At 43.5% G+C, this 24,332-nt stretch overlaps 2 protein-coding genes across 3 annotated transcripts in view; one reads left to right on the top strand and one right to left on the bottom strand.

Moving 5' to 3' along the window:
- Positions 1-3,940: 3,940 nt before the first annotated feature.
- leo1 (LEO1 homolog, Paf1/RNA polymerase II complex component) lies at positions 3,941-18,832 on the bottom strand. Its single transcript, XM_072694999.1, has 12 exons — positions 18,754-18,832; positions 17,172-17,511; positions 16,744-17,048; positions 15,868-15,972; positions 15,259-15,353; positions 14,954-15,102; positions 13,914-14,093; positions 13,602-13,736; positions 11,804-11,939; positions 7,802-7,991; positions 6,059-6,156; positions 3,941-4,215 (listed from the first exon to the last, which is right to left on the bottom strand). Exons 1-12 carry the CDS (start codon positions 18,809-18,811, stop codon positions 4,105-4,107), a joined length of 1,902 nt encoding a protein of 633 aa, XP_072551100.1. The 5' UTR covers positions 18,812-18,832; the 3' UTR covers positions 3,941-4,104.
- A 1,706-nt stretch (positions 18,833-20,538) lies between these two features.
- The window catches only part of tmod2 (tropomodulin 2), a 36,664-nt gene continuing 32,870 nt past the window's right edge, over positions 20,539-24,332 (top strand). For both annotated transcript variants that reach the window (XM_072695463.1, XM_072695462.1), the window contains exon 1: positions 20,539-20,641. The gene's annotated coding sequence lies outside the window, so the exon portion shown is untranslated. The remainder of the gene's footprint in view (positions 20,642-24,332) is intronic.

The following is a 24,332-nucleotide window of genomic DNA, read 5'->3' as shown; positions in this document are numbered from 1 at the left end:
ACATACCACAAACACACACACACACACACATCACACTTTCTCTTTTTAAAGCCTGGTGTTCCTGTACAATGATGTAACTGTGAAGCAGAACTCATTCTAATTTGCTGAGCGCCAACGTGACTCCCTGTTGCGTCATTCATAGTAACCATGGTAGTGCAGTTTACTGAGACTGAGCTGTTCCACTGACAGTCCCATAGGAGGTCATGTCCAAAAGTAACTGTACAGTCCGTCTAATGAGTGAAGTTGTGTAGAACTTCCAGTGCTACAGTGGATCACAGTGCCAATAAACATACAGTACGTAGTTAGAGCTCAGTTAGAGGATGTCTCAGTAATTGGAAGAACTATATAAGTGCTGTGGATCACCATTTAACTTATATCCAAAGAAGATGGCCTGTGTCTATGGTTAAAGGCACCAAATTAAAAAAACACCCACCCAATCGTCCATACCTCTGCTCTTACCATTTTGTGGAGGAGAAACCAACACAGAACATCCTTTCCCATAGAAATGGGCCGGTTATGAAGCTCTGGTGAAAATGACATGTCAGGTGTTTGTGTGGCTATCATGTAAGACTAAGTGCTAACCTACCTAAGAGTCTCAGAAGCAACTGACATGTCTGCTTCACCGGAGCTTCAAATTTGAGTGTAGAAAGAAGGAGGTGGTTTTAATGAAGTGGTCAGTGTATATCTTATACACTGCGAGGAGAAAAAGGTACTGTACAGGTACGTATAAGCAGTGTAATTGTACCCTTGAAGGTCCACCACATTCACTTTCACACGGCCAGAACAGCGGACCCTAATGCAGCATGACATTGTGTCTTATGAGGAACACTCCAAAACTTCATTCCACAGATTCCTACAGCTCTTATGAAGACCACGTGTTGACGTGTTTCCGCTATGTCGTCCAATCTGTGAACGTACTGTACTAATATGACACACCTACTCGTGACTCAGCCAGCCAGCATGCTCATACACATGGGCCCCATCTGGGTTGTACTCTGAATATGGGGCCTAGATGGGACAAATGTGTGATTATGGTGGGCTGTAACAATGGAGCCCATTCGGAAAGCCCTAGTACTGGGACCCACTAAAAACGAATGTACAAACCCACCTTCTTAGCCCAAGTTCCACCCTTGTGGTCCTGGTCCGATCACTGACCCTGGTGGGCTGCTTCTGTAGGGTTGTATTAGTGATTGTGCAGTACAGCCCACTAGTGCATAACTTCTCAAGTTCTGCATCAATCATGGGCTTCTGCTAGAATGGTGAATCTAGGCCAGGAACCAAGAAAGGTTGTTAAGAGAGGAACGCACTGAAAAGCTCAAGAGATTCCAGGGTGTGTATTCAGACAGTATACAATACAGTAGCAGTCTGAAAATGTGTGAACACACAGCCTGGACACACACAGAACTGTGTCACGAACTCTGCTAGACCGAACAGAAGCTTTCCCCTGTTTATTAATGTACTTTATTACGTAAGTGCTCTGAATTGGCACACTCTGAACACAAAGTGCTTTTTTGCAAGGCGGTCAGATCCCAGGGTTTACAGGCCTGGCCGAGGCTGCTGTGACGCAGATGATGGTCCGGGCGCACTATTTTCGTTTGCTGCTGCTTTGGTGTTGGGAATTTTGGCAGAAGACTGTCTCTCTCTGCTTGTATGACCTTCCAGGAAGTGGACTGCATTGGCGTATGCTTTGGTGGGGAGTAATTAATACGCTGGAGGGGTGTCTGTTGTTATGGTGAGTCAAGTGTGTAAAAGTGTGTCAAGATGAAGTTGGGAGGGGGGATATAAATGCTTTAATATGGGAGAAACACATACAGTATTTGGACAAAAGTATTGGGACACTGCTTATTTATTGTTTCTTTTAACTTCGAGAGTATTTATATAAAAAAGGTTTACTTTTTTACTGTCTGTACTTTGCAGGGAAGGCTTTTTATTAGAATTTGTAGAGCATGGCTGTGAGAATTTGATTGCATTCAGCAACAAAAGCATTAGTGAGGGCAGGATTTTGGATGCTCACCAGCCCACCTCATGCCCAACTCCCCAATGCATGCCAAAAGTATTGTACGGAACACCATCCATCATTCCAGAGATCACAGTTCCACCGCTCCACAGCTCAATGCTGGGGGGCTTTATACCCCTCTAGCCCACACCTGGCGTTAGGTATGGTGCCAATAGGTTTATGTTTATCTGCTCCAAAAAGAGTCCAATTCTATTGGCAGTACTTCTCTACAGGGACTATAAAAGCTGTGTGCATTTGCACGTTTGTGTCAGCAACGGGTGCAACTTAAAGGAGCTAATTGGACACTGAGCATCTAATGAATCTGTGTGTGAGAGTGTGTATTGATCTGATTTCCTGAAAGTAATTGAGTTAATCTTTGCGTAATGTAATGTCCAGTTTACCCAGCATGCCCTTGTGCCCAGCAAGCTGGTGAGACGATAAGCGAGGGAGGGAGAGTGAGACTGCAGTGATGTGAACATTCCGCTAAATGTAAAAACGGTCTGATCTACGGATGAAATGTGGCTTCTGCAATACGGCGAGAGGGGTAGGGGTGGAGGAGGAGGAGTGATGAAATACTGCAGTCTTTCACCCCATCTCCCCCTACACACCTCCCCCCTCTCTCCGGTGTCTAGGGCTACTAGTGCAGCACAGTGTCACACACACACAGTTACATAATAATACTGCAGAGGGAGGGGGCAGATAGGGCCAGAGAGATAGATAGAGGGAGGGAGAAGGAGAGAGAAGGGAAGAAAAGAAACAGGAAAAGCAAGAGATGGAGGGTAAGGGGAGAAAGGGAGTGAGAGATGGGGTAAAGAGAGAAAGAGAGTGAGGGATGGAGCGAAAGGAGAGAAAGTGATGGAGGGTAAGCAGAGGAAGGGAAGGAGGGGAAGGAGAGGAAGGAGCGAAAGGGAGTGAGGGATGGAGGGTAAGGAGAAAAGTGGAGTAAGGGATGGAGGGTAAGGAGAGGAAAAGAAAGGGAGGAGTTGGGGATGGACACCTCAGCAACAGGCCATAGAAACAGTGCTTACATAAAAGGCAGTGTGTGTGTTTAAGAGGTTTGTTCTTTTCTAAAAGAGAACACTGAGAGAACCTAGGAGCCACTTTACATAATCACACCAGAGAGAGTGCGAGCTTGGTTGAGAATGGTTTTGTATGAAAGAAGAGAGAGGCAGAGACAGGGAGGCTGAGTGTGGCTGTGTTTGAAAGCAGAGAGAGAGAGAGAGAGAGAGAGAGAGAGAGAGAGAGAGAGAGAGAGAGAGAGAGAGAGAGAGAGAGAGAGAGAGAGAGAGAGAGAGAGAGAGAGAGAGAGAGAGAGAGAGAGAGAGAGAGAGAGAGAGAGAGAGAGAGAGAGAGAGAGAGAGAGAGAGATAGGGAGGCTGAGCGTGGCTGTGTTTGAAAGCACAGAGGGAGAGGGAGGCCGAGTGTGGCTGTGTTTGAAAGCACAGAGAGAGAGGGAGGCTGAGCGTGGCTGTGTTTGAAAGCACAGAGAGAGAGGGAGGCCGAGTGTGGCTGTGTTTGAAAGCACAGAGAGAGAGGGAGGCTGAGTGTGGCTGTATTTGAAAAGGGAGAGAGAGGGAGGCCGAGTGTGGCTGTGTTTGAAAGTGCTCTGGTTAATCTGAACTTATAAGAGCTTCATGTTCCTTCCAACAGAGAGCAGCTAGTGTGTGTCTGTGTGTGAGACTCCATGGCGAGAGGCCAACTCACTAAATGACCTTCCATTCTCATTGCTAGGCAGACGCAGTGGGCATCACCAGCGCCAAGACTGAACACACACTCGTCTCTGTCTGCACCTGCTGGAGATGACCTCACCCTTTAAATGACAGGTTATAATAAAGTTCATTGTTTAAGGACGACGTTCAGTCTCCACCGACCAGACAAACAGCATCCTGACCACTCTGCAGCAAACTATCGCTTTAAGTGTGAACAGAGGAGAAAGCTGAGAGGTCATGTGAGGACAGCTTTATTTTCTACTGCTGCTATACAGCACAGAAGCTCCATCAAAAATATACAAGCCAGCAGCCACTGGTAATAGTGTGGCCCAAAACCAGTGATCACAGTATAGTACAAAAGACAACAAAAATAGTAATAAAAACAAAAAACAAACATTTCTAGTCTTCATCATCATCATCCTCTTCATCACTGATGACGTATTTTTTCGCTTTCTTGGTAGAAGACTCCTCGTCGTCCTCCGCCTTTCTCTTGTTCGAGTTTTCTCCTTCCTGAAAGCAGAAAAACAAACAAACACTTCATTCTCCAACTAAAACATTACAGGAAGATAACATCAGTGCATCGGATCAGGAGGTGCAGATTATGGCTCTTTCATGCTCTGCATACAAGCAAGAGAACAGGAGAGAATGCAAGAGCGAGAAAGCAAGAGTAAGAGAAAGGCCAAGAGCCACAGTAATAATGAACCGCTAACATTTCTTCAACAGACGTGTTTCCGCTGGCCTGACTAAATCCGTTCACAGAAATCACATTATTTACACTTGTATTAAATGTGTAGGTTATCCATCTCTAACCACCTCCGAACACGGTTTGAGTGATTCCATCATAATCACTGTGCGTCTTGGGAAGTGTTTACACCTGGCTTTTTTAATGCGGACAAGTAAAATTCGATCACCAAACACACACTAATGCCAGATGTAAAAAGGCTCACTAAGTAGGTGTACAGGTGTTCCTAATAAAGTGCACATCGAGCGCAGGTACTTACTATACCATAATTTTTTTTTTTTTTTTTAAAGTAAGTGCAAAAAAAATAAAAATAAATAAAAATAAAAAATAAAAAAAAAATAAAAAAAGAGAGAGAGAGACACACAAGAGGGAAAAAAGACATTTTCCCGATACATGACACGCATTATGATATTACGTATACGTTTTGCTGATGTCTGCAAAGTTAAAACGCAGCAGCAAATCACCCAAAAAAACCCAAAAACCCTGACACTGAAAAAATAAAAGGGCACTGACACTGTGGTGGTGGAGTGTTCGTGTGTGTTGCTGGGACGAGTGGATCAAACAGCAGTGCTGCTGGGGTTTCCATTTAATGAGGGACTATAAAGTTGCAATGTAATGTACTATGGTTGAAGGAGTCAAAAACACAAGTACTTTCCCACGCTCAGGCCCCCTTTAGCACACAGTATGTGTGTGTGTGTGTGTGTCTGTGGTATGCCTCAGCTGGTGGGATGAGCTGCATTTGACTTTCTCACTGAGCTCACCAAACAGCACCACCTGCTGGCCACAGACAAACCGCTCTCAATCATCTCCTAATGACCTGAAGGCCTTAAAAAAAATGTAACACTTGGCTTTGAAACCTGAGTGATTAAGATGCATCAGTCATGCCAGGTAAACATTACACCAGTCTCTGAGAGAGTCCCTGCCCAGTTTAGTCCAGTCTTCTATGAACTGGGAGCACATTTTGGCTGGGGTATTCGCATAGTTCTGCTGCTCCAGATTGAGAACTGGACTGGTGATTTCACTGGTCAGAGTGTTTAAGTGCTTATTCAGGTCTGTTAAGGTGGTCGTTCACAAGTTTAGACCTGTGCACAATCCAGTGGTCATCCTGGACTGTGAAAGGGTAAATGTTCTACTTGGACTTGAAGCACAAACTCGGTGTAAATGGTGGCCTAATCTGTATTCTTTACGATTTAAAAGGCAAGAGGATGCGGAAGCAAGTATTGGCTGGAATATTCTTTTCCACCTTAAATGGTGCAGAAGGTAAGGCTTCTGCACATAATGTTTGCCGTGCAAACATTGTTTCTATCTTTAAAATTATTTAAATGAGCAAGTGTGTGTAACCTGTGTTGCTTAACACAGGTGCTGCTGTGTTTTGGCAGCTGTTTGCTAGGAAAAGAAGGCTGGATGAGCTATTGGAATAAACGCTGATGTTTGTTGAGTCCAAGACTAAACTTCCTACACCAAACATTACAATCCCACCAGATTTGGCACCGAACCAACCAGGCACCAGGCCCGGGAAACCCCATTGGCTCATTAATCAAATGACGTGCATCGCTCAAAATGTTTTACACGTTATCAACAAAGTCACACCAGTGTCGAGTGTGGCCTCACCTCATCGCTGTCCAGCTTCTTGGCTTTCATCAGCCGTTGAGCTTTATCCTCATCGGAGCCTTCGTCGCTGTCGGACGAGTAGATCCTCGCTCTCTCCTCTGCGTCAAACAAACAAACAAACATCATTCAGAACAGCTTAGCAGAGTTTTCCCACATTCCATAAGGCTCCTGATTCCAGAGAGATGTTCTCTAGCCTAATGCGCTCTAATGCTCGAAAAACAAATTAAACAAAAAACAATCTAATCCTAATCTCCGCTCTAACTGCAGCGCACACAAGCTAGATAATCCACCGCCTGCTGTTATTAGTAATATCTCTGTATATATATGTGTGTGCGGGCACTCAGGACACAAAGGTGTGTGTGCCCTGAACAGTAACCTGCTGCTTTTGGAACACAAGAGGCTGTTCTCAAGGCAAGGAAAGTACACACACACACACACACACACACACATACACACACACACACACACACACACACACACACACACACACACACACACACACACACACACACACACACACACACACACACACCAGTGTTCAAAGCTACATGCAGCCAGACGTGAGATTTTAGTACAGACTGTGCCAAAACAGTGGTCTTACAGGTTTACTGCGTGTCAGACTGGGGGTGATGCCCATAAAAGCTTAGCAGAAGTCTATGGAGGACTTTTCAGTTCTGGTCGAATAACTAAAGTACTAAACTTTAACGCCTCAGCAGTCAACCTTATCAACATCCACAAGTCAGTAAGAAGGCTGTCCCAAAATCTAGACAGCTGACTAGAGAAGGATATGCACATGTGCTGGTTGAATTTTAACCACAGTCCTCACTCATGGTGGCAGAAACTCACTGAAGCAGAGAAAAGACTTAACCACTATCCGGATCACTTAGCCCAGTGCAGTGAGTATCACCACACAGCAGAATTAGACAGCCAGTGACTCTCAGAGCTACTCAGTGCAGGTTTTTTTTTTCCTTTACATTTTCTCCAATTTGCACCCATTTTCTCCACAATCTGGACTGCCAATCACCCAACCTGTACATACGTGTGCACGCGATTCCCACAACACCAGTGAGGGCGGACTCTCCCACACCCTCTTGGACGTGTGTGCAGTCAGTCCGCTCATTTTTCAAAATGCCGCCGGCTCCAACGCACCGGCCTGCAGAGGCCACTGACTGCCAGCACCTCAGCAAAGCGAAGTGTGGGGAGAGCATCATCTACCCACCCTGGAGAGAGCAAGGCCAATTGTGCCCTCTCTGGGCCTCAAACCAGCGATCCTCTGATCATAGTGGCCGCACCTTTTTCCACTGGACCACCCAGGGCCCCCACAGTCCAGTTATGTATGTACAGGATTTTATGGGCTCTCACAGCTGATAATTGAAGTTCTACAGCATTTAAATGTGTTTGATTCCATACTGCCCCCTAAACTTCCTGTAGAGTATTACACTTTCTCAGAATGACTGTGTGGATCACATGAACGTTATAGAGCCTCATAGAGTGCTTTTTAAACGAAACAATAGAAGCCATAATCGCACCCTAAGCTTCCTGTAGAGTACTACATGTCACATTGTTCTTGTGGGTCATATGAACATGAGTGGCATTCTTTTGACCATTCTGTTGCACTGGGAGAGCTGAAGAGGCTTACAAAACAGAAACATCACATGCATAGATTTTGTTTAGCTATTCCCATCAAATAACCTCACATCTGCGTATTATACAGCACTTTTGTTTTGACGTAAACCACTTCACCTCTCAGTCCTCCTCCTTTGTATTTGCTCTTGATGGCGGCGAGGCTGATGGACTCTTCTCCTTCCTCGTCTTCCTCATATCGGTCAGGCTCAAGATAGCCGGCGCTCAGACCACGCTGGTGCTGCTTCTCTCGCATCCTCCTCTGCTGTGACTCGCGGCGGATAGAGGCTCGCAAACGCTCCTCCTCTTTCTACAAAGACAGACACAGAGATGTTAATATGGATTCTAAGTCATTTGTCAGTCATTATTAAATGCTATGATTAGTAAAGCATGGACTTAAATTTTCTACCAAGATTTCAATTCTCAGCCTATTTTCAAACACAAAAGTCTGAGTAAGGTTTTTAATTTAACGTCTGTAGAAATAGTTCCTCCAGTAACATTTGCGCTCCACCCTTTTTCTCAAAGCAAAAGCAGAGATATCATCAGCCATACTTTGCCTGTATAGCCGCCACTCACTGCTGTGTGAAAAGTAATTACTGAGCAATTAACCTACGACAATCACAGCGACCAACTTCATGAAGGGTTAAAGAACCCTTCAAATGATTTAATCAGCCAAGCATGCGGCAGCAGCACTATGCCTAAAATTATGCAGATATAGGCCAGGAGCTTCAGTTAACGGTCAACAGCATGAATCCATGGACCTAACCAGCCTTCAACAGTCAACAGTCCAGGTCGGTGAAAGTCGTGTAATGTTGAGAGGGAAAGGTTTTTTAGGCAACTTCAGGCCCCACACATCCTCCCTACCTTGAATGAAAGTTTTGTATGGGGATCTAGCACAAAAAATGGGTTCCACCATTGTTACAGGTCTAAGAACCCTGATTTCACAACCCTTTTTTGCTCCAATCCACACACTTTGTGCAGGAAATGGAAGAAAACATTTTTTTTCTTTTTTTCATGGGCAGCCTTGTGTGTGTGTGTAGGGAAAGGGAGGCAATACTTCTCCCACAGCCTTCATTTCCATAGTGTCTTGCTGCTGATTCGTCTCGCGTGGGTCAGCAGGCACTGTGCGTTAAGTGATTCTTCCTTACATAATAAAACACATACCGCTTTTACTTTCATTACATAACACAGCTCTGTGAAGAAACAGCTACAGTACCAGATCTATCCAGGCACCACCTCAATGCTAGATTATAGCTTTAGTGTAACTGTGGGTGGGGATAGAACCCGACAGTGGGGCACCAGCGATGGACAGGACAATGGACTTAAAAGCAACCCCTCAAAATGAAAGGTGCTTTAATTGGATTCTTTCAGCAATGCCACAGAAAAACCCTGATTGTAAGAGAGATGCTGGAGTATGAAGAGCCTTTAAGAGGTCTAAAGAACAATCACTTGATGTAAAGGTTTCTCGCACTCTATTCTACTATTATAAGCGTGAAATGGTTCTTCTAGAACATCCCTTAAAGAACCCTTTGATGCACCTTTACTGATCAGAGTGCAGAGCTAGAGAAGATACAGGGAAGAATTTGAAACTATGGAGGACAACAAAGGTTTTTTGTCTGCCCCAAAACTCTGAAGGGACGACCCAAGACTAGAGAGGGCAACAAAAGTCTAAGGCACAAGGCTTCAACCTAAAAAAAGGGGCACAGGGGAAAAGCTTTCCCACTGAGATTTTAGCCTGGCCCACCAGATGGCGGGGAAACCGGGGGTCAGAAGAAAAGAAAGGCAAAGACACACAAGAACAGAGAGCTGCACCTTATGAGGGCTAAAGAATTGGGACTTGAGAGGTACCCAAATTACTAGCATGTTTGAAACTCTCAGCAACATGAACCCGTGACTGAGCACCAGGCTGTCTGTGAGCCTAAAGTAAGCCTCCCCACAGGCGGAATTGCTAGGTGGTCGAACTCCACCACCCTCAGGTGAGGACCGATTTGCCTCTTGTCTCCCTCTTGTGGCTGAATGGGGTCTAGCTGGCTGAACCCAGATATATATTTTTCTAATATTCCACAAAAACTCTACAAGCACAACGTTCGCACCATGTAAACTCCATGCCCCATTTCATAACGCTCCGTTCTAGAGAAACACAGACAGTCAAAATTGTTCACAGTGGTGGTGAATGGAACCAGATGTCTGAAGAACTTCTAAAGACTCTCACACACAGTTATTACGTTAAATGAATAAGCTGCCTGATGCCGGAGACACTGTCTTTAATCAGTTTTTGGGTAGAAAAGTAATGCAAAAGATTTCAGATTTGCCACCATTTTACCATTAGCAGAATTACACAACACACAGAAGACATGTGTAATCCACTGTAGGTTTTGGATAGTAAATAAAATTGCTATATTTGTGGCCCCTGGCTCCCATCACCACCACTGTAAAGAAATCCAAGTCGATGAATTTCTCTACAACTACAGGTTTCACACCAAACCCACACTGAATGTTTTCATTCCAACCACTGAATTATGAAGGGAATTTGGGACAATTTGTGGACTTGCCCTTCAAGCAGTCTCATACAGACTTGCTTCTGACACCACATCACACAGGTGTGGTAATGCATGAGTTTTATGGCGGGGCTTAAGCATCCACTACTTCTTGGTGGCAGTGGTGGCTGAGCGATAAGAGCTCAGAGCTAGTGATGACAGGGCTGTGAAATCGGCAAGCAGCCACGGTTGGGCCCTTGAGCGAGGCCCTTCACCCTTCACCTGTGTGTGTGCTCACTACCAAAGATTGGTCAAATGCGGAGGACACATTTCACTGAACATAGTACAGTGACAAATACTTGCACCTTTTTTTAACATTACTGTAATGCTTTACATTACTGTTTTGTTTAGAAGTGCAGTTTTTGTCCTTAGAATTTTTTTGGAAAATGACAAAATAATGAAGGAAGCATCTGGAAACATCTTAAGCTGCAGCTGGACAGTGTAGTTCATTTGTCGCTGTAACACGTGGAGGGTTAAGTGTGATTTTAGAAGGGAATAGTTTAAGAGGAGCGAGTCAGTAGGAGTTTTCTTCATGCTCAGCAGAACCCAGCACGACATGGAGATCTTTCATAACACCATGACTCAGACAGAGCTCTTTCATAACACTGTTATTCCAGAAAAAAAAAACATTTCTGCTGTTTTCACCAGCAGATAATAACTTCACTGAAACATGGTATGTGTGTGGCAGCTTCACTGAATGTGTTGGAGTGTGTGTGTGTGTGCGCTAAATATGAATCATCTGTTCTTTGCTTGGTGCTGACTACAAAAATACGTGTTTATATATTTGTGTGTGGTGTTGTCTGCAAGTGTTTGTAGGTGTGGCGCAACAGATAACACCACTACCTGCCGCTGAGCTACCACACTACGTGGGAGGCTGGGGTTCGATTCCCGAGCTGGGTGACTATGCTGCGCTACATCAATAAGAGTCCTTGGGCAAGACTCCTAACACTACATTGGCCCGACTCTGTAATATGAGTAAACCTGGAAGTCGCTCTGGATAATAGCGTCAGCTAAATGCCATTAATGTAAATGTTTGTATTACATATGGTACTTACTTATATATTATTGCAAGAACCTTTTATATCCAAAATGTCAATGGAAAAAAAAAAAATCTTAAATTTCAATGAAAGTCAAAGTAAAAGAAAAAAAAAAGTTCCAAATAATTTCGGGATATTTCTGCTTGATTCCGAAAATACAGACAATAAACACACACATGAAAACCAATATGTAATAACATGTATAATTTAAGCTCCCCAGAAAAAAAGATTAGTCATTTTGTGTGTTTAACATGGTAGTGACTTCAGGCTCTTTCAGATGGCGTTGCACGAAAATGATCAGGCTATAAATACCGGCAAGGATTATGTTCTAATGGTAGTGTTTTACCAAGTAAATAAACACTGTTGGTCCAGATAAGGAACTGTTCACTTTAAGTTTGAACAGTTGCCTAAAATGTTTGCACAGTACTGTACATATGGCATTAGTAGTCAGGTGTCCAGGTATCCCTAATGAAGTGTTCAGTGAGTGTATGAGTGTAAAATCTATTTTATATAAGTATCTTTATGACATTAATAAACATACACCTTACCTTTATCATCTCGTTCCTCTGTGACTCCGGGTCTCGACCAGCCATCGGCAGGATTCTGATCTTCTGTGTTTTGGAACATCGATCGGCCAGAGAGAGAGTCATCTTCCTGTGGGTGGCGCTGTCTGTGGAATGGGGCCTAAACACAAACACATAAAATTGTAGCGAGTTTCTCACAGTCAGACCTCAATCAACACCTTACATTTTCTTTCAAGTCAATCTGAATTCCAAAGGGCTGTTATTCTCTCTCTGAAAGCTGAAATCACAGGGACCTCGAGAAACACTACTAGACCCCCACAGCGGAGTCTCGCTGTACACTCAACAGAACACCCACTGTTCGCACCAGGACTGTGGATCACGCATGTTTATGCAGTTTGACAGACGGTGGCCAAGTTTGGACGCTAGCAGTGTCACTAATGCGAACACACTTTAGCCTTTCCCTCCCTCACTTAAGAGCCACTTGAGGATTTACAGCAATAATGCTCTTCACACACACACTTCAAACACAATTTGAAGGAGAACATTTTAGAGAAACATCAACATTAAGCCTCATCCATGTTTAGATATTCCTTAGTCATTTTTGTGTCAGGTAAATAAATAGCAGATAAATAAACAGTCATTTGTTTTGCTGTTGGATTAAATATGTATAGATTGTACAAAGAATACATTACTGATATTAAACGAACATCCCATTCCATAGTAGACTATATGCCTAATTGCAGTCACTTAATTGAGCAATTAATTAATTGGTACAGTTTATTTATAAAAAAAAAACCCAAAAAACTTGCAATTTGTCTGACATGCAGCATCTGATAATTCTTTGGTATAGTTGAATAAGGACCGTATAGTTCATGGAAGTGACAAAGTGTAAACCTTAAAACTGTTACAATAAACAGAACTTTAAAACCCCCTAAACTCCTTAAACCCTCCTTAGACCCACACTTCAGTTCTATGCCCTCATAACTACATTATTAATGAATAATAATTAACATCAGTTTCATAGGTCCTATAAAGGAACCTTATGGGACCTTATGGTTTAATAGTAGTTTTTGCATTTGGATTAACAACAGAATAATGAACCTAGAGTTCAGTGGGTTCAGTAAAATTTGATTAACATACAGCTCAAAAGCAAAAGCCATTCCACTAATTCTACAATGCAGTAAATGCAACAGCTGACTAAATGCTGACTACTTTAAGTCAGTTATCTGAGACAAGCAGCACATCACCACCAGACTAGGGCTAACTAAATGAAACTGTGCTGCAAACCAAACCTTATGACAGTGGGTTTTCCTGCACCAGTGTCTGTGGAAGAGTAACTCAAACTTTGCGTGGTACCTAAAGCAGGGAAAGCATGTGGGTATTCATTCTAGGCTAAAAGCTTAGATTAGCCCACTTCTAGCTGTTACCATTTCTTCTGTCCAATGTTGGATCCTTTAAAACAAGCTGAATTAGCTAAGACTAGCACTTATCACACATCAGAAGGGAAATTTAAAGACACTGCACAAGAAACTGGGAAGGCAAGTAGGTATCTGCATCTATGCTAGGCTACAAGCTAAGCTTTTTCATTCTGAGGCAAAATAACAGGCTTGTAAAACCACATCTAAGCATTTTTTTACCCCCAACCAAAATCACACACATACTATTTAGACATCAAATAACAGATAACAGAATGCCGAGTATTGTGAGAGTGCGAGATGCTGCTTTCAGTGCTGGTCACATATTTATGCAGACTGCTTAAAAGAAAGCTGTAACATTACATGTGTGTGTGTGTGTGTGTGTGTGTATTGGGAGGGGGGTATACCTGAAAGTGAGTTTGGTCTTGAACACAGCCTGGCCCTGCAGTCCAGTACCCTGTCGGATGAACAGATGGTTGTGGTCTCCCTGCAGTGGAGCTTTATACACATCAAACACCTCATTACCCAGGTGCAGGGACATGCTACACACACACACACAAAGAAAAGAGGGAAAGAAAATACACAATATAAATATTAAACAATTTTAATATTGACTAATGACTAATTTATGATTTTGTTTACCACCGACTGATTTTAAAAGTTATAAAATTATTTCACACATCAGAGCCTCAGAAGGGATTTCAGAGCAGAGATCATACCTGCCGTCAGACCATTTCACGATGCGTGCGTTACTCTCTCGGATATCATTTCCTTCTTCATCCCTCCGAGAACGCCACCTGATCGTGTTCTCCACCTTCAGCTTCAGCCTTGTTCGACCTTCCTCATCCAACATCTCCTCATCCTCAAACTCGTCCTCATAGTACTGAGGATCAAATGGTCTGCACAGAGAGAGAGAGAGAGATATATAGAGATAGAGATTTAGGGCTGGGTTCTCAGACAGAGATTAAGCCTAGTCCTGGACTACAGAGAAATCTAAATGGTGATTCTCTATTGAAAGTAACATTTAGTCTAGAACTAGGTTTGATCCCTTTCTGGGAAACCAGCCCTTAGTGTCTAAATACTTAAGTATTTAAAAGGGTCCATACCACCGATTTTATTTTCATTTAATAAAGCATTTCGATGTAAACACTGCTTAACGTTTCAAACTGTTCTATTCACTGTTCACATAATATAGTCCAGCCCATTTAAATTAATCATGGTTGTGACATCATAACCAAAGAAAACATAACCAAAGAAAACGCTCATTCAGCCTTCACTTGTCCAGCCTTGCCCATTTTTGCTCAAATGAGAAGGTTGCTTCTTGAACAAGACACAACACAAGCAGTCCAATAGATGCAGAGCTCATTTACATTTATCAGTCTTAAAGACAGCAACAAAAGCACCCTGTGTTGGTGTTAAGAGGGGAGAGTAAAGAGGTTGGGGGGAAATGGTCATGTATATACAAAGTGCAAATATATGGGGGTTATGGGCCCTTTAATACTAAAACCTCTCCTCAGGACCACAGTGAATATTTTATGAAGGGTTGGAAGGTATCCATTAATTTTGGTAGTGACTGTCTCCGGTTCTATGTTGTCCACCCAAACGCCTAGACACACACACACACACACACACACACACAAACACACACACACACAAACACACACACACACACACACACACACACACACACACACACACACACACACACACACACACACACACACACACACACACACACACACACACACACACACAGTACCTGGGCTCCACACTGAGAAAGTTGGGCAGTTTTACAAAGTAAAGGTCACTGCCGAGGTCAGTGCTGACTTTTGGAATCTCAACCTCTATCCGAGTCTCAGGAACTGGCTCCTCCTCCTGCTGTTCACCCTCCATACCATCCTCGTTATCCTACACACAAAGACACAAACAAATATCATCCATATCATCCAAAAGCTCAATCATAAGTCCTTCATTGTCCTACACACCAATTATACCAGGGTCTGACATGAATACAGTCTCCTACACAAACTTTTAAAAAGGGTCAAAATTATGATAAAACCTCACCAGAGGTTGTCCTGGAGTGGGAGGTTTCTCAGCGTCACTGTCTGAGGAGATGTCATCTGCTTCTCCAAACAGGTCGTCCGCTGCAGTTTTCTTACCTACACAAACAAAACATAAGCCCAAGTGTCCTTTCTAAGCTCCACCCACTAATGCATTTTCTCATAGCTACTGTTTTGAGGTCAGACAAGCTGTTAACAGTCCTGTTCTTCCCTAATGAGAGACTGTAGCTCCACCTCAGTGTATATCACGATACCTACATTTGGAGTATTATTAATATTTACCCTAATGAGAGACTGTAGCTCCACCTCAGTGTATAACACAATACCTACATTTAGTGTTATTAATATTCACCCTAATGAGAGACTGCAGCTCCACCTCAGTGTATATCAATACCTATAATACCTACAATATACAATACAAAAACAGAACTGCAGGTACGTTACTGAATTAGCATTTTGTAATTAGCGCTTAGATCTGAATAAAATGCTACCACTGCGAAATCCTGCGTTATAATGTGGAGAAACAGTGATGATGTTTGGGTTGTTCTATGAATATTTTTTGCCACACCTTTTTAACTTTTTGTAGTTCTGTAAATAAACAGAGTAAACTCACCCCCTCTTTGACCCCCGATGTCACTGTCCGAGTCGGAGTCTGAAGCTATCTTCTTTTTTTTCCGCCCCACAAAATCGTCCTCACTGTCACTGCCTTTAGGAGAACCTGAGGGGAAAAAAATCAAGACCATATAATGATGTTATATGATATTTTTCATTAAAATAAAAACCACCTAAAGCTCAGAACTACGGCCCACAATAAACCGTCTGTTAGAAGCCAGTGGCTTCTTTTAAAGGGTTTGGATGTTCCCATGGAAATGATGCAAAATGCAAATGCACGCACACACACAGCTTGTCTAGTCCTGCCAATAGAATAGGACTCTCTCGAGCAGATAAACATGAACCTATTGGCACAATTCCAAATGCCAGGCGTGGGCTAGAGAGATATAAAATCCACCAGTTTTAAGCTGTGGAGCGGTGGATTTGTGTTCTCTAAAATGATGAATGGCGCTCCATCCAATACTTTTAGGATGAATTGGGAAGTTGGAGATGAGGTAGGGTGGTGATTATCCAAAATCCGGTCCTCACTAATGTCCCAATATTTTTGTCCATATAGTGCATCAACAGTTTTGACCAACAGCATATTCTGACTACTGACCATTGCCTGTATGTTGATTCTAATGTAGTGTTTCACAGTCAGCCATTGTATATTGTATATACAGACAGTGCATTGTATTACATTCCATAGTTGTTTGCTATATATTCATTTTTTTATGACACAATTATATTCTACTTCATTCCACAATTCCACAACACCCTTAATTATGAATTACAAAATTCATTAAAATCACATTAGGACCAATTTAAAGACCTTTCGCTTTCCATTACTGAGGCAGTCAAATCAGTTAGGTCAATGAATCGGGTCAGCTTCACTCACCAGACTTATTTTCCCTCCCTTCATCCTCAGAATGATCCCTCTCTTCATCCGAGTTCCGCTGCTTCTCCTCGTCCTCTGACTGGTCGCTCTTCCCCTCGCCGCCCCATTTCTCATCACCTGATTGGCCTTCTCTACCTGAGCCCTCTCCGTCAGAGTGGGGAGTCCCGGGGCCTGACTGGGGCGTTCCGGGGTCTGAGCGGGGACTTCCGCTTCCTCTTCCAGATCTGTGACTTCCACTTCCTCTCTCTGATCTGGGACTTCCTGCCCCTGAGGCAGGACTTCCAGCATCAGACCTGTGGCTGGGGCTGAAGGATACATATTAAAGGTTATTCATCATTTGGCAGTTCAAGTCTGCAACATTGCAGAAGACTGAGTTTTAAAGAATCAAGAAACCCCAAATGTCCTGTACTCATATTGTGCAGTCCTACCTGTGACCCTCATCATCTTCCTCCTCGTGGTGCCCCTCAGAGCCGCTATGCTGCTCCGCCTCCGAGTGTTCGTTGTCAGAGTGCATGCTGGCGTCTGATTGGTTGCCAGAGTGCTCAGACTGGTTGTCATGGTCATTGTCGCTGCCACTGTGCTGACTGCCACGTTCATCCTCGCTGTCATCCCCGAACAGCTCTTTGTTACTCGGCTTTCCACCATCCTGCCCTTCTTCGTCATCATCTTCATCGTCATCCCGTTCCCTCTCACTCTCGCTTCCAGAGCCATTGCTGGCTGACCTCGGCCTCTCCTGCTCCGAATCAGAACCCGAACCGGACCCCGATTCTACCGGACAAGATAGTAACATCAACTTCAGGATCCATCTACTTAGCACTTAATAAATAATGTCATTTTCATAATATAATCATGCCACTGTCACAATAGTTTTTTAAAAACATATATCCATATCCTGCAGCCCAATCCTGGTCTTATCTGATGAGCCCCCTGCCATGTTCAGGTGGATGATCTACTGCTGCCATGGCGTTTATCTATTTTTTAACGTTCCCACATTTGTGTTTGCGTGGGTTTAGGCACCATTAGTAGTTAATTCATCCCTTAAACAATGAAATATTAAACCTTACAGACAGGAGCTACGTAAATTACTTCGCTTCTGATTGGCTGCCCCGCCCCGGCCTGGAACCCTCCTTATTACTTCAATGTGAGTGGGCGGAGCTAAACGGTTGTAGGTTGAATAGGCAGATATGTGTTACAAAGCTACAAATACAGTGAATTCAGCTTAGTTTCAATAAATTGCCTTTTCTAATAAATTGCCACTCCTATTCTTTAGCAATTATACGATTCTATCACTGCAGTGCTGTTATAGCTTCACACTCACCTGTGTACTGTGGGCTTACAGCAACCTGCAATACCTGTGTGCTGAACTACAGCAACTGCCTGCATTTACTGTAAGACCCGATCCAAATAGATATAGATCCAAATAGATAGATATCTGGCTGAAAATTGTTATAGTATCACTACAGGTTTATTTTCTTTATCAGGTTTAAATTAACGGGTAATGTAACTCCACATTTAGCTCTAATTTCCTAATAAAATAAAGGGTAATACTATCTAAAAAAAAGGGAATCCCTGTTATTCTTTTACAGTGTCAACCAGCTAATATTTGGAAATTAAACCCATGTTTGGAAGCCCTTCTGTTCTCACCTGTCCAGCATCAAACACTGGAAGCAGCCGAAAAACGAAGTAGCCAAGCTCATAAAAGCTACAGCTGACAAACCAACCGCTCAATGAGCTACATTTACATTACATCTCTTACTAAAACATATATCTTCGCAACAAAATGCACTAAGATGATGTTAAACAGCCCCAAACACGAAGATCTACAGCGTATTATTAAGGAAACGTGGGACTGGTAGCACTGGCTGTTTTAATGGAGCCGGAACACAGTAGCTGCTCACCAACCGAGACTCGGTTCTGCCCCTAAATCTCACAGCCATCAACTAAACGGACACAGACGTGATAGTAAAGATAAGCACACTTTAATCTGGACAACAGGGGAAACTAACTCACCTCTCTGCTCGTTGTCACTGTCCCCGTCGCTGCCGAACAATTCATCCATGTCCGCCATTTCTGCTCAGCGTAAATAACTTCCGGCAGAAACGCGCTTTCCAAAATAAAAGTCCTGTCGCGGCAGACTCGCGTGTGCGACGCTGTTATTTCACCACCTGGTGGCGCTAGACACACTATTATGCTTTATTCACTATTCATCTAAAATTCGAGGATAATATCCGCGGTTATGATATATTATTATATTTTATATATTAATAATTAAAATGTGGTTTGAGTTTAATGTTCAACATTAAACAATTTTTTCACGTTTTTTTATTATTAAATGTAGCTACATTACTAAGTTTTCTGAATTAACTACGAATCTCACACCCAATACATAACTATACACTTTTTAATAAATATACCCTAACATATGACCTTGGAAGACTCCACAAAATATGGCAAATTCCTACTCATTTATTCATGGTAGTTCCTTCATTAGGATAAAATAAATAAATAAATAAATAAAAAATAGGTATAGGGTTCAACAGTTCAAGGAGGTCCTTGGGGATGTGAATGTCCAGTAACCTGAAGCTGGGCACCCTCTTAACTGTGCCCCCGTTGATAAAGACTGGAGCACACTCATCATTCTGTGCCCTTTCAAAGTTGGTCTAAGATGATTAGCCCCTTGGTGTTTATGGTGTTGCGGGACAGGCTGTTCTCTAAGCAGCAGCTCACCAGGTTCTGCACCTCAGCTCTAGATTCATAGATGAGCCCCATCTCTGCAAACTTCACGAGAGTCTTCTTGGCAAATGAGTGCAGGGTGTGAGGCAAACAGGTCCCAGGTGGTGTGGTCGTAGCAGTCCTGGAGTTCTGAGGTGGTTCCCTCAGGCCATTGTTTTCACGTCCTTTATTGCAGGTTCAGTCTTGTGGATGAGAGCTCTGTATGCTTGTGTCAGGAACAGCGAAAGATGATCAGAGTCAGTATTTGTATTACGTACTACGCAATACGTCAAGTGTGCAATTAATTCCAGTGATTCAGTGACCTTGACAGCTGAAATCTCTCACAGGGATCTCAAATGTGTCGTTAAATTCATGAATCAGCTGGGGAAACATGTAGTCCTCATCCAGGGGTGAATCAAACTGCACCTGTATTTGGTAGGCCTGGGGCTAAACATGAAAACAAAACAGTTGTGTCTTAAACCGCTTTATTGATTAATTTGTTTACTTTAACTGCACACTAATAGACTGTCAATAAAAGCAACTTTCTACCAGGTTGCACAGCAACATATCAGGCCTGGTCAGCCTTTGCATGAGATTTGCATTGCAAACCTCCCCATCAGTTCTAGGGATACCTGAAATGCATCCATGTACTTTTGAATTCACTTTAAAAACCATTACAGGGTACTTTCACTCCAGAGTGTAAGCCAATCTAACCTGCTGTTCTTCCAAGATCCTTGCAAGGTCACTAGCATTGCTTTTTGGCCTACTTTTTTGGCCTAGTATTAAGTACACAGCTAATAACTATCTAAAATAAAAAATTAAGCAGCAATAAAAAATATTCTACAAGCAAATTCAAGTACGTTTTTTTCTTCTAGCTTGTTTAGGTATGTGCGTTTCTACGGGATGTATTGAAAAAACGCACATAGCTGTTTTAAAAAGCATTCAATCGGCTTGGCCCTGACTCAGAACTACAACACCCAGCAGCCTTAGCCGGCAGCAGGCGGGGCTTGAAATGTCGAGCGAAGGTCATTGGCTGTTCTGCCCGTCACTCATTCTGACTCGCCTGTCTTCCTGCGTCGCCGCCCTTAGTGGGAACGAGAAAGTGGAGAGCGGATCATTTCTCGCGGATCTTGACAGAAAAGCGGGGCGATAGAGGTCTGTCGAGGAACCGAAGCTGTTTATTAAGGTAATTCATCGACTTTATGACTTCTTATAACCTCTCGGGGTCGATTATAGCTGGAGGAAGGGCGCCAGTAGTTTGCTGTGTGCCTGTGTGTGTTGGTAGATTAGCTTAGCTTAGGTGATGATGATGATGGTGATGATAATTATACGTCAGATGAGCTCCCCCGCGCGCTGCGGTCCATCTGTATTCTCCTTTTTTTTAACTTTTCATCGTCAGGTAAAGGTAGATGGGTTATGGCCGTTATGAAGTGAGTGTTTATTCGGGTGCTGTGTGGCTGTGGGATGCTAGCTGAACAGCTGTGTTCTGGTTTTCTGTAAATACACGCACGTGAACGTTACGATACTTCAGATACCAGCTGCGAAAGTTTGTTTTTTTGAGGTAACTTGGACGAGGTTAGGCTGAGAAGAGAGTGTGGGGTGTGAAGTGGCGGTTAAAGCTGGACTGACTGACTGACTGACTGACTGACTTTGCTCTGAGCTGACTGAAATTGTTGCTCGTGCACCTCCGGGTCTAGCGCGCGCGCCCGCGGTTTCATTATTAGTGTTTAATCTTCCTCCTCGCTCTGACTTTCTGCAGCAGCTCGTGCGTTATTCATCATTGTGTGTGTGTGTGTGTGTGTGTGTGTGAGGGTGTGTGAGGGTGTATGCATTTGTGTGTCCGTCCGGGGGGACCTGCCCTGCCCTTGCCTCGCCCTACCCTTCCCTGTGGTGTGTGTGTATGACGTTAAAGGGCCCATATCGTAGCTACTATTCTTGTTTTTTTGTTTTTTTTCTCCTAAGATTTCTTTATCCCTTAGAACAAAGGCCACGCCTTTCAACACTTATATGTAAATAAGCTCTGTTGTGATTGGCTGCCCTGTATTGTCTTTTTTGTTTTTTTGTTTTTGTTTTTTTTAAAAAGGAAAAGATGCAAAGTCCCAGGTCTCTGCATTTGTTGGTGGCCAGTGGCTCTGGGTAGTAGAACATGTCTGTTTCTGGCCATGCATCACTCACAGCTGACTAGTATATGTACAAATATTTTACCCCAAGAAGCATCGTGCCCTCTTTATCTTTACCTGTGAGCCGCTTCACAGCTCACTGTACAGGTTGCAATGCTGCCTGGCCCTTAAAATGGAAATGACACATCTAGAGGAAACCAAACCTGTATGTGTGCAGCTGTTTTCTCCACTGCAGCTGCAGATCTTCACTCTCAGGAAAGTGTAATGTGGCTTAATTGGGTCGTTTACAGTGATCACAAACAAACAGCATCACTTTACCCCCCCCCCACCACCCCTTTTACTCGGATCAGAAAGGCTGCTCCTGAAGCTGGGTTTCAGAGTTGATCTAATGTAGGCGTGGGGTGTAGACTGTGTGATGATGCGTCAGTGTGTGTGATGATCTGATTCAGTGATTCAACTGCAGAGATTTAGGAGTGCAACCCCCCCCCCCCCCCATTGTTTTGATAAAGGATAAAGGATAAAGGATAAAGGTGCACGTATTCGTCACTGTACAGTGTGGACTGTACAGCGAAATGTGTCCTCCGCATTTAACCCATCTGGTAGTGAACACACACTCACACACACACACGTGTTAGGGGCAGTGAGTACACACACACACCCAGAGCGGTGGGCAGCCAACTCCAGCGCCCGGGGAGCAGAGAGGGTAAAGGGCCTTGCTCAAGGGCCCAACAGTGGCAGCTTGCCGAGCCCGGGAATCGAACCCACAACCCTGTTATCGATATCCCGGCGCTCTAACCGCTGAGCCACCACTGCCCCTTTGCTTGGGTCTATTCGTGTTAAATAAACAAAAAGGGGCCGGTACTGCCACATTAAAGAAAAACTGTATGTTATAGATGGAAATGGGCAAGTATGGCAGCATATTGGTGGCCTAAGGCCTGAAGTGTGTAGAGAAAGGCTGGAGGCTGTAAACAAACAGGGTTTGATCTCCAGTGATGGCACAGCAATCCTTTGCCATCCCAGAGAGCATAATCTAACCCTTCCATTACTCAGTGTGGCATCTGTTAGCTTGTGTAACAGAAGTGTGAGTTACAGACTTGGTGTTCTCCTCCAAACATGTTGCTCAGGTGGTGTTGTGTTAGCAGCATTTTGAAAAGGACTCCCTAGCCTTCACCCTCCAACACTGGTAGCATCCTATTAGGAGGGGAATGGTAGCTAGTGGGGAGATTAGGAATGACTAATGCTGTCTTCAAGTCCTCCTCAAAAGTTCCTACTCATGACTTATGACAACATGAACATGCTGGGAAAAAGCTTGTTTTGCCAAAGTCTGTTTTCCATTACTGATCTCTTTATTCAGAAAGAAGTCATTACCAAATATTTATATCCTATTTACATTTAAGTTCAAGAGTCTGTCATATGCACAACAGAAACAGAATCACAATGATTTTTTTTTACTTTGCAGTTCCTCCACTTACTGATGTAATCTTATAAATATCAATATAAAAAGAGAGTAACACAATAAATATAATAAAAAAAATAGATGTTTACACTAAAGTACACACACATAGCATGTATGTAGCATCAGCCAGTGGTCAATTCAGACAGTCACGGGCACTGACTACCCACAGGTACACACAGCACTGTGGTGGCATTCATTTGCACTCCTCTCAGAAATGCAATACTAGTCAAAAGTATGGATAACCCTGGTTGAATTTGCAGATTGTCAACTTTAAAAGATTTGATACGAATGCTAGCGTGATTTCGTTTTTTTTTTAAAAGAGCATGCTAGGGACACCAGGGTATCTGCTGCAGTTAGGATGTCGTGGCTGGGAGGTTTTAAGTAGGCCGAAGTTGTAGGACCGTGGCTATGTGGGAGGGTGGAAATACCTCTTAAACCATGCAATGCCATGCCAAACCATGCCAATACATAGCCTTTATAACCGATATGACCAAATCTCCTTTCAGTTCAACTCACAACGTAAACATCACATTCAGAACCCAATACATTTGAGCCTGTTTACACCTGGTCATTAATTCCCAATTGAGGATTATATTTGGGTAAGGCCAAGCCATGGAAGAAAGCAAGTGTAAACTCACCCAATACACATTTTAAACAGATACAGATACGACCACTCGGACCACTTCAGGAGGTGGTCTGAGACTCATTGAGCCACATGTTTACACTGCTATAACACCTCCAGCTCTCCAAGATGCATTCAATAACCAAAGCCATTTCCGGTACAACCGAAACACCAGTAATAATCACTGTTCAACAAGTGAATTTGCATGTACCGTCTCAAACAGCCTTTGTGAAAGAGTTTGGGTGTTCAGTTTGTGTCAGTGCAGTGTGTGCATGAGTGCAGTAAAGGGGCTTCAGCAGGTTTTCAGTAGAGGGAGTTTAACGATGTCTCTGAGCAGCACCAGTATGTGTGTGTGTTTAGGGTGTGGCGTGTCACTGAAGGATGACTGCACTGTTTCTGCTCTTTCTGAAGAATGTGTGTGTGTGCAGCTGTTTTCTCCACTGCAGCTGCAGATCTTCACTCTCAGGAAAGTGTAATGTGGCTTAATTGGGTCGTTTACAGTGATCACAAACAAACAGCATCACTTTACCACCCCCCACCCCTTTTACTCGGATCAGAAAGGCTGCTCCTGAAGCTGGGTTTCAGATTTGATCTAATGTAGGCGTGGGGTGTAGACTGTGTGATGATGCGTCAGTGTGTGTGATGATCTGATTCAGTGATTCAACTGCAGAGATTTAGG

Source organism: Salminus brasiliensis, chromosome 13 (genome assembly GCF_030463535.1).
Source record: "Salminus brasiliensis chromosome 13, fSalBra1.hap2, whole genome shotgun sequence".
NCBI classification, from domain to species: domain Eukaryota; kingdom Metazoa; phylum Chordata; class Actinopteri; order Characiformes; family Bryconidae; genus Salminus; species Salminus brasiliensis.
The sequence above is the reverse complement of the archived record's forward strand: the minus strand, read 5'-3'. Positions and strand labels throughout refer to the sequence as shown.